The 11797-nt window shown below is 38.0% G+C and overlaps 1 protein-coding gene across 1 annotated transcript; it reads left to right on the forward strand.

Moving 5' to 3' along the window:
• The first annotated feature begins 479 nt into the window (after positions 1-479).
• tnfsf13 (TNF superfamily member 13) lies at positions 480-11097 on the forward strand. Its single transcript, XM_056457113.1, is given in 7 exon segments — positions 480-745; positions 4074-4118; positions 4120-4178; positions 4963-5006; positions 7090-7208; positions 7412-7550; positions 10706-11097. Coding segments are annotated over 7 exon segments (741 nt in total). The 5' UTR covers positions 480-520; the 3' UTR covers positions 10816-11097.
• The last annotated feature ends 700 nt before the right edge of the window (positions 11098-11797 follow it).

Raw genomic sequence — 11797 nt, forward strand, 5'->3', positions numbered from 1 at the left:
CTTATGATAATAGTCCAATAATTAGTAGCACAAATTATATGTAAGGGGAAAATATTAAATACAAAATTTAATAAGAGCAAAAACCAAGAGAAACAAAAATATGTCAAATTTAGCAGGTTTTTTTTTTTTTTGCAATATTTTGCATGAATTTAAATGAATTATCTTTCTATTTCTAAAGATGTTCTGTGATTAAAATATTATTTTTAAATATGTCTGTTTAATAAATCTGTTTATTCAAATGCACCAGTACATATTACCCATATTCCCTGAGAAATTGATAAAAATAGTCATTTCCAAAAAAAAAAGGGTGTACTCATTTATGCTGAGCGCTCTACAAACCCCATTTGATTCATTGATTCTACTGGGATCGTTTTTGTTATGGAACTGCTGAGCGGTTTGGTTTCCACTCCCACTGCTTTCACATGTCCCATGAAAGTTGCGAAAGCGAAAGTTAACGGAGATCAATTGAAAAACGGGAAAGTCTCATTCGCATCCTAAACTTCTTCAGCAACCGTCCACAATGAAAAATCCCGACATTCCCGCTTCAGTCTGGAGGTTGAAAGTGGAGGTGTTGAAGTGGTGTCTAGCGTGCCTTGTTGTCTGCACCTCTGTGTGTGTGATGTATGTTCAGTGGACGTATATCTGGATGCTCAGGGCTGAAATGGCTGAAATAACCCAGCGGTTCAGGCCTCTGGATGCGGCGGGGAATGACGGGGGGAAATGTCCTGACGCCGCCTGCTACGGGGTAGGTGAGTGCTTTAATACAAGAGCAGCTAAAACTATATTATTCATTATTTTATTCATCTGTATTCATCTGTTCTGTGTTCTGACAGACTCTTCAGTATATCATTAGACATACATCACACAATATGATTTTCAGCTCAATAAATAGTGAGAGATTTCAACAAACCAAGTATAACAGATATAAAATGTACCAACTAGTAAAACTTTAATAGTGTTTTTGAAGCATACTATAGTAAAGCACTTGAATTCATATGCTGTGGTGATTTTGTAGTTGCTATAGTAACACAATTGCTATATTAATATAATCACATTACCTAGTACTAAGGGGGTTCTACAAGTATAGGGTATATTAGCTAGATTACAACGCACCACAGTTTACTGCAGTAAAAAAACTACACTCACCGGCCACTTTATTAGGTACACCTGTCCAACTGCTCGTTAACGCAAATTTCTAATAAGCCGATCACAAGGTAGCAACTCAATGCATTTAGGCATGTAGACATGGTCAAGACAATCTGCTGCAGTTTAAACTGAGCATTGGGGAAGAAAGGTAAGTGACTTTGAACGTGGAATCGTTGTTGGTGCCAGACAGGTAGGCCTGAACAGGAAACTGAGGCTACAATTTGCACAGGCTCACCAAAACTAGACAATAGAAGATTGGAAAAATGTTGCCTGGTCTGATGAGTCTCCATTTCTGCTGCGACATTCAAATGGTTGGATCAGAATACCAATTGAGCATCGTGTCAACACAACAGCCTACCCGAGTATCGTTGCTGACCATGTCCATCCCTTAATGACCACAGTGTACCCATCCTCTGATGGCTACTTCCAGCAGGATAACGCTCCAGGTCATAAAGTGTGAATCATCTCAGATTGGTTTCTTGGACATGACAATGAGCTCACTGTACTCAATTGGCCTCCACAGTCACCAGGGCTCAATCCAATAGAGCCCCTTTGGATGTGGTGTAACGGGAGATTCACATCATGGATGTGCAGCCAACAAATCTGCAGCAACTGTGTGATGCTATCATGTCAATTTGGAGCAAAATTTCTGAGAAGTATTTCCAGTACCTTGTCGAATCTATGCCATGAAGGATTAAGGCAGTTCTGAAGGCAAAAGGGGTCCAACCCGGTACTAGTAAAGTGTACCTAATAAAGTGGCCGGTGAGTGTATATTATAGTACAGTATTTATTACAGTTTATCAGTTGACTATAGTTAACTTCAGTATTCTGAGGCATTCATTAACTAAGAGTACATACTATATAATATATGGAGTATAATACACGTTACTATAGTATGGTTCAAAAACACTAGTACTTTCTATAAATTACATAAATTTCATGTGTTTTTATAGGATATACACAACAATAGATAGATAGATAGATAGATAGATAGATAGATAGATAGATAGATAGATAGATAGATAGATAGATAGATAGATAGATAGATAGATAGATAGATAGATAGATAGATAGATAGATAGATAGATAGATAGATAGATAGATAGATAGATAGATAGATAGATAGATAGATAGATAGATAGATAGATAGATAGATAGATAGATAGATAGTAATGTTTATGCTGACCAAAATATGTGTTGTGTAGTAATTATCTGGCAAAAGTATGATCTAAGAATAGTTTGGCATAATGTTGGGGCCTTCTGGGAATAATAATAATAATAGGTTGGGCTATTCCAGTAAAATCTGAGAGAACAATGAGCAGTTATTGTTGTTTTTTTCTTTCTTTCTTTTTGTGTGTACTTGTGATGACTCACATAATAAATACTGTAGTAATTTATAGTAAATACTATAGTGTTTTTAACCATACTATAGTAAAGTGTACTATACTTTAAACTGTATATTACGGTATTTACTTTGTTAATGAATGCTGCAGCAAACTGTAGTGTGAACTATAGTGAACTGATAAACTGTAATAAATACTGTTTCTACTGTAAACTAGTACAGTAAATACTAAAGTAAACGGTGGTGTTGTAGTTAAAAAACTAAAAAGGTCATGTGTTATAATACTGTAGTTTTATTACCATAGAATTACCACAACAGATTAATTCAAATTTACTATAGTATGATTAAAAATATTATAGTATAAATTACTATAGTATTCTTCATCAATGCAGTATTTCCCATGAAAACAATGGAATGATGCCATTGTAAAAGTTTTAGTATGTTATGATCAGTGTTGTGGGTAACGAGTTATAAGTAATGCACGTTACATAATATAAATTTTCTAAAGTAACAAGACATTACTTAAATTAAGTAATGATATTTGAGTTACTTTTAAAAAAATGCAAGAAACACGGCATCAGATTTAATAAAGTTGTAGCGTGAAGTTACGCTGACAAAGGAGAGTGAGGATCCAAATGCAGGTTGATTAGACAGAATGGTTAGGCAAGCAACAGTCAACACAGGAGCAAACAGATCCAGAGTCGTGGTTGATAAACAGGCAGATGATCAATACAGGCAGGTAGCAGGCAACATAAACAAAACAAAGCACAGGGTCAAAACCACGGCAAGACAAGGCAAAGGAAACGCAAGACTCAGCATGTGTGTGTTTGAGAGGTGTATAAATACTCTGTGTTATTAGTCCTGAACAGCTGTGTCTGTTTGCAATCATGGGGATCTAGGCCAGGTGTGTAAGTGGTGCATGTCTGGATCTTGTAGTCCATATACCGCTCATTTGTAGTCCTTATAATGATCTGCATGTTTACCAGCGATCTGCATAGGCTGCATTGCTGGTGATAGTGACAAAAATATTAGGAAAATTAAGTAACCTAAAAGTAACGTATTAAAAATTAACCAATAATATATATATATATTTTTTAAAATGTAATGTGAGTTACTTTTTGGATAACATAATTAGCTTTTTTAAAGATTATTTGCTGAATTAAAATTAACGTAGTCATGTTGAATCATGCACTCAATGAGAGAGCACTATGCACGGTAACAAATTCAGAAGCGAAGATGCCAGCCGGAGCCTACATTTCTGCAGTGGAAGTATTTTCATTATTTTAAAGTCATCAAAGAAAAGGAAAAGGTCATTAAAGGTAGATTATGTGTAGGTGAAAAACTCTCGTCAACTGCAAGAAACACGCCAGCCTTTAAAAAGTAACACAAAAGTAACTGAAAAGTAATGTAATGGATTACTTTCCATAAAAAGTATATGTTTATATATTACATTTATAGCAAAAAAAGTACTTTCCATAAGTACATGCAACTAGTTACTTTTTTGGGGGAGTAACTCAATCATGTATTGGATTACTTTCAAAAGTAACTTTTCCCAACACTGGTTATGATGATATCTAATTTCTAGGTAAACTGTTATCAAAGATTCCCTGAGAGACGGACACACAGAAGGGGTTCGAGACAAAAGACATGTGCCCGAACAAAGGAAACAGAGAAAGAAGCGACAAAGTGAGTTATTTCTGTCTCTCTCTTTATTTTTCCCTCTCTTTATTAGTTATCATTTTTTTACAACAAGTATACCTGCATAAAATATTCATTTATAGTAAAATCCTATAGTATCTTTGAACACTACAGTAAAGTGTATTATACTGTATATATTATAGTATTTATTGCAACTCTATTAATGAATGCTGTAGCATACTGTAGTATTAACTATATGATAAACTGTAATAAATACTGTAATGGTGTATTGTAGTATTCATTCATTCATTTTCCTTGGCCTAATCCCTTATTTATCAGGGGTCGCCACAGCGGAATGAACCGCCAACTGTTCCAGCATATGTTTTACGCAGATGTCCTTCCAGCTGCAACCCAGTACTGGGAACACCCATACACTCTCACATTCACACACACACTCATACACTACAGCCAATTTCACGCCAACATGGGAAGAACATGCAAACTCCACACAGAAACGCCAACTGGCCCAGCCGGAAGTTGAACCAGCGACCTTCTTGCTGTGAGGTGACAGTGCTAACCACTGAACCATCATGCCACCCTGTATTGTAGTATATAGTATAGAAAACTTAGTATTGGGTAATTTGTTTATATTACTATAGTTGTGGTGTTACCATAACAACTGTAGAATTGCCACAACAGATTAATTCAAGTACTTTACTATAGTATGGTTCAAAAACACTATAGTAATTACTATGATTTAATATATTGTTTTTTTTCATGTGTATAAAGTTCTTCACTTGTATCTTATGTAAATTGCTGTTTCTTTAGCAGAGCAGCACAACATTTCTCCATCTGGTTCCTGTGTCCTCGCAGTCATACAGTGAGTGTAACCACCTAATGTTCTTCTACAGAATACAAATTTCTACAGAATGTGACACACACCCTCACACTGTTCCAGATATTACATCCCTTTTCTATGGAACACAAAATAAAAACAAAATTAATTAAAAAAAATGCAAGTATAGTTCTCAAATTCAGCCCTTCAAGGGACAGTTCCCCCCAAAATCTCCTCTCAATTATTCACGCTCAAGTAGTTGCACACTGTTTTCTCCTGTTGAACACAAATTTTGAAGAATGTTGCACCAAGTGACATCCATAGTAGGAATAAAAAATACTATGGAAGTCAATGGCTGTTTTTTCCCCCAGCATTCATCAGTATATCTTCATTTATGTGAGAAGATGCTCAAACAGGTTTGGATCAAGTGTCTAAATTATGACAGAATTTTCACGTTTTTGGGTGAACAACTTAATTTAACCGTTTATTTGCGGTTGTGAATTGCATTATGGGATGTTGATCTCTGTCCACTTTGATGTTGAAAATTCAACTCTACAGTTTATAAAACAAGACTATTATTGACATTTTAGTAGTTTGAAATAATATAATATATAAGAAATAATCATATATAGAGGAGTAAGTCTGTAAAATAACAGAAAATCCACTTGTAGTTTATCACAAGGATTTTGTAGCATAATATACAACATACAGTAGGCTCATTCTGAAAACGTAGCCCTATATACATTTCTGGAGATCGTGAATTATGTAGACAGAAGCACGTATGGCAGCATTTCGTTATTAAAACGAACGCTACGGGGTGGTATGGCGCCGTTCCTTTTCACGCTTACAAGCTGATCGCTTACCTCCATATGGACAGCTTTCCCCCGCTGTTACCAGTCTGTCCAGTAGCTCGCCATGTATGTCGGCAGACTTGAAACGCAGAGAGGATTTGACCACGATGAAGGTGTTTGAGTCTGGCAAAGAATGGTTCCAGAAAGCGGGTAAGACAAAAACCGAACCCAAAAAATAAAATAAACAAGTAAATAACAGGGTGAGAATGTGGTAAAATCTGAAGTGTGGTAAAAAATCAGACTGCAGCGAGGGCTTTTCTTTTCTGGATTGCTTTTGAAAACACTGTTGGTTGGGTTTAGGGAAGTGAATGAGCGGTGTAATGAGGAGGCTGATACAGAGGGATCCATCTGCAGTGTATTTATTAAACACAGTTGAAACAATTCGGAAACGGAGAGGAAGGCAGAGAGTCGGGGCAGGCAGCGAGGAAAACAAGGTCTAGAGCAGTCCGGGTCAGCAACAAGAGATCAAACAGAGTACAAGGAAATAACGCTCAGAAATGTTGACGGGGCAAACAAGACTTCGCAATGAAGTGAGCGTGCAAGCTGCTTATATGTGTGTGTGTGTGATCAGAGTCAGGTGCAGCGCAATCAGTGACAGATACGGGGCTTCTGGGGGATGTAGTGTTAATAGTCCGGGGAGAGAGACCTCTGCTGGCCAGTGAGGGGAATTATTGGGACCGAGTTGGTGACAGGCGGGTCAATTGGTGCTTTTGAAAATAATATTGGTTGGGTTTAGAGAAGGAGAAGGGTAGGTCAGTCGATCAGTCAGTCAGTCAGTCGACAGCGGCCTCTGGTGGATTTACGTGAAAACAACAGGCATGATTACAAATTTGCGATCTCAAAAAGCGTACACAGCAGTCTCTGGCGGATGCGCGAAAACAAAAACTGCAAAAAACTTACCTCCTGGGATGTATTTGGTGCTCTCTAGAAATGTATATAGCAGTACATAATCAGAATGAGCCTGGGTCAGTAATATACAACCCCAACCCAGACAATATATCACTTTAAGCTATTCAAAATGTTCGAACTTTTCAAGATTAAAAGTTGTTGGATGAAAGATCAAGGTCCCATAATGCAATTAATATGCATAAAAAATTTGGAACATTTCAAAATAAAAGCATGAATCATAAAATACAGAAAGCTGCTAATTTACAGATATTTTTTACACTGTAAGACAGATGTTGATGTGTTTTTTGTCTCATGTTCTCGCTGTTTTTCTCAGCTGATTATGATGTGATGTTAATCTCACACTGTATGTCCCCCATGTTTTTTGTCAGATGATGACGACAGCACTGTTCTGTCTTGGGCCATTGGACAGAGCAGAGGAGTCGGGCTTCAGCTATCAGGTGATACTGTAACAGTGGAGGCTGAGGGAAGCTACTTCATTTACAGTCAGGTAAAATACTATAATAATAATAATAATAATAATAATAATAATATAATAAAGGTGACAAACATTATTAAAAAATACTATAAAATATTAATTTAAGTATTGGTGTCGACATTGATATCGATGGCACTTGTCTTGAAATACTTCGTATCGGATCGGAAACAAAGGTGGTATCGCCCATCCCTAGTTTTATTCTGTTACCTCCACAGGTGCTGTACAGAGACACCACCTGGGTGATGGGTCACGTGATCACAAAGAGGCTGAAAGGGGCGGAGTCTAAACTGATGAAGTGTCTAAAGAGCATGCCCAGTAACGTCAGCCAGCCACTCAATACCTGCTACACTGCTGGTGAGTGACCTGGACATCAAGTTAATCAAGAAATAATCAGATTATAGCAGTGTCTAACTTTTGAGAAGTCACTGCGTTTTTGTGCTTTAGTGTTATGTTAAAATTACTTATAAACAAATAAATATATTTTTATTTTAAATTCTAGAAATAATCAGCATAATACTCAATAGTAATTAAATATTACTGCATTTTTAACACATTTAAAGTCATGAACCAGAAGCCGCAATTGTTTTTTTATATATTGTGACACAGTACCTATAGAGAAACGGAATATTAAATGAGAAAGCAGTGGGCGTGGCTTGTTTTTTCTACTGCGAGCGGATTGGATGTAGTAAAGTAGGTATTTCATTCCAAAAGATCTAGAAAAGGGTTTGGGGAGAGTTATTACAAGCAAACAGACTTCCCCTGCTCACCATTTCTGTTTGTTGTCAAAACTGACAGCTGGAGGGGCGTGGTTAAGTATGTTAGCCACGCCCAACACCTCAGACTGACCTAATCTGAGAATTTAACTGAAAACAAACAGGAAGTGCATTTTTTTTACAAGGGCAAACTATTAATTTTCATAATGACATGCACAGATGAATTGTTGACCACAAATCTAGCAATGTGAGCTAACGAAATCAATATGATTACTTTTGATTTCATTTGTACTTTAATTAAAATATTGTATATTTTGATACATATGAATTAAAATCACAGATTCACTCGCATCACAACCAATTATATGTATCAAACAAAGATTGTGATATAGTCAACATAGGCTCATTCTGAAAACGTAGCCCTATGTACATTTCTGGAGATTGCGAATTATGTAGCCAGAAGTACTGATGGATTCATTTCGTCTTTAAAACGAACACCACGGGCCGGTATAACGCCGTTCCTTTTCGCGCTTGCCAGCTGACTGCTTACCTCCATGTAGGGGTGGGCGATAGGACCTAAAATTAATATCACGGTATTTTTCATCTTTTGAACGGTGACGGTATAATATCATGGTATTACTTTCAATAGCAAAATAATATACATCTCAAGGAAGAACGGACAAAAGAAGTCTCACTTCTACGCTCTTTAAAAGTTTTGGTTTGGGTCATTGTAAATGCTCAGTCTCGTTATGAGCTGATCTTCATTTCTCTGTGTTGGTGGAATGAAAGCAGGCTGAGTCAAGCCGCACCAATTTATGAGCAGACAGAGCAGGATTCTCGCGATGACCACCAGCCAATTCCGCTCTTGTTATGAGCCGTAGTTTCAGTGTAAACTTAGTAAAGGTGAGTTTCTTGGCGATGATGTGTACAGTGTTAGATTTTATAATTTAGCGGCACATTTGCGCTGAACACGCGGTTGAATGCAAACGCATCCGAGATTCGGGCACCTTCTCCAAAAACACTCGATTGATCTCAGCTGGCGGTCAACATTACCTCATGTCATGATCGCTGTCATCTGCGCCATTATTATTATTATAACTTTAGGTGAGGTTGCAAACCTGTGCACTTTTCACTCTTCAGCCCGTTTGCATTTCCTGCAGTAACAAAAGCTCCCTGTTATCTGACAGCGGGAAGCGTTGAGTGACTGACAGCTAATATGAACCATACAGCAGCAGGGTAGAGCGATTCAGCAAGTTTTTAGAGAAAATCAAATCATATGCACTACAACCATTATATTCAGACACACATATGCTCCCAAATATATTATGAGGGCGCATAGATTAAATTTCGGGCGCTCATGCGACCAAAATGGTTGCAATTTCGAGCCCTGTAGTATAAGGACAGGTATTCAGACCACAACTGAACGTTTGAAGAAAATTGAATGCCTTATTATTTAGAATTAGCTATTATTGATGTAAATGCAGCCGTTCAAGGCGCATAATTGATTTATTACGGTATTGATGGTATTAGAAAATCCATGTCGTGGCGCAATGTCACACCGGTGATGACTATGACACCGGTGTACCGCCCACCCCTACCTCCATGTGGACAGCTTACCTGTGGTTACCAGTTTGTCCAGTAGCTGCATATGTTGGTGGATTTGAGACACAGATAAGGAGTTGACCTTGACGACGGGGTTCAAGTCCGGTGTAGAACGGTTCTAGAAAGCAGGTAAGACAAAAACAGAAGCCAAAAAAATAAAATAAAACAAGTAAATAACAGAGTGAGAATGTGGTAAAAATCTGAAAACGTGGTAAAAATCAGACGAGGGCTTTTCTTTTTTCTGAATTGCTTTTTTGAAAACACTGTTGGTTGGGTTTAGGGAAGGTGGTGGGTGGGTCAGTCGATTGGTCAGTCAGTCAACAGCGGCCTCTGGTGGATTTACAGGAGAACAACAAGCACGAATGGCACTCGCGAGAGAAATTTGAGATCTCAAAAAGCATACCCAACGGCCTCTGGTGGATTTGAGAAAACAAAAACGGCAAAAAAAACTTACCTCAGGAGACGTATTTGGCGCTCTCCAGAAATGTTTATAGCTTCCTAGGGCTTGAGTGTCCACATCCGTGAGCAGCACATTGTTAGCTCCTAAATGGCTATTTAAAATACCTTGAATGTTTTATATTAGTTACAGACATACAGTGTCATCCTGCAACTGTTTTGCACCATATAAATGTCCCAAACCCTATTTTTAACTGTTCAAAATGGAATTTTTTTTTTGTTTTTACTCTGATAGTCAAAGCAAGTTAAAAAAAGGACTATGTAATATATATGCATTAAAAACATTTAGCAAAAAGTGTTTTATGTAAATCTGGACCACGAGTCCACATATATGGACATCATTTTCCTCTAGAAGTACATCATACCAACAGATGATACTTAGATTTTTATTCGAATTAGGTTCCAATAAGCCCAAATAGCAAAGAGAAATAAAAAACGCATGTAAAAAAACAACTTGGGCCTTAAGAGGATAGGGGTACGTTTTCAGAATGAGCCTGGGTTTGATAAAGTGGCAAGAAACCCTGTACTGCAGCATTAGGCTTCACAGAAACATGATTAAATGACAGTGTTTTCAGTAGTAATCAGTCTTCACAGATTTTCAGATCTCTGTGTGGGTTATGCTGTAGCATCTGATGCTGAAGTTCCTGTTTATTTCGTAAATCTCCACTGGATTATGTAGCAGTATTTGCCAAATATTTCCAATAAGATGATAAAGTACAGTGTTTGTTCCTGCTTTAGGTATTTACTTCCTGGAGTCTGGGTCTACTCTTCAGCTCTCTGTTCCTCGCAGATCTGCAGAGCTCATCCTCACTGCTCACGCTACCTTCATGGGGCTCTTTAGCATATGACACACACACACACACACACTCGCACACACAAACTCACTCACTCAGAGGCACTCATACACACACTTAAATACACTCACACACACGCACACTCTCTCTCTCTCACACACACACATACACACACACTCACTCTCAGACTCACACACGCACATCCACACCATCTCACTCATAGACTCACAGTCACACACACTTACTCAGTCACGCCTGCACACTCACACACACACACTCACATGCACACACTGTAATACACACACGAACACACCTACACTTCATTTCCCATAACAGACTCAAAACAGTCCACACGCATTGACATCACACTCGCACACACACATTCGGATATACACACTCGCGCACACATCACACCACTTACTCAGTCACGCCTGCACACTCACATGCATACTGTTACACTGTAATACACACCGAAACACACTCAACAGACTCACACACAACACACACACATATTCAGGTATACATACTCGCGCTCACACTCACACACAGACAAACTCAAACGCAACACTCATGCTTACACACACACGTTTAATATACATACTCGCACACACATACTTGCACACACAAACACATTCACGCTTATTTTTCGTAACAGACTCACACAATCACACAAATTCAAATACACACACACACTCACGCACACACATTCAGATATACATACTCTCACACACACACTCACACACTCACGCATACACGCACACACATTTAAATATACACATTCCTACCCCCCCACCACCCCCAACGCTCATATCCCTCAAAGTGAACTGTGTGGTGAATGGATGACACCTAGTGGACAACTGGAGTGCTGATATGCTACCAGTGGTACTGTAGACGTGCAACCACTACCATGGTATCATCGTTATACTGTGTTTTTCCTACATTTACTGTGGTCGATGTAAATATGTAATGTAAATATCATATATGAATATGGCAACATTCAGTATCAGTATAACAATGCCACTTTCAACGCCATACC

The sequence above is a fragment of the Danio aesculapii genome, chromosome 5 (genome assembly GCF_903798145.1).
Source record: "Danio aesculapii chromosome 5, fDanAes4.1, whole genome shotgun sequence".
NCBI lineage: Eukaryota > Metazoa > Chordata > Actinopteri > Cypriniformes > Danionidae > Danio > Danio aesculapii.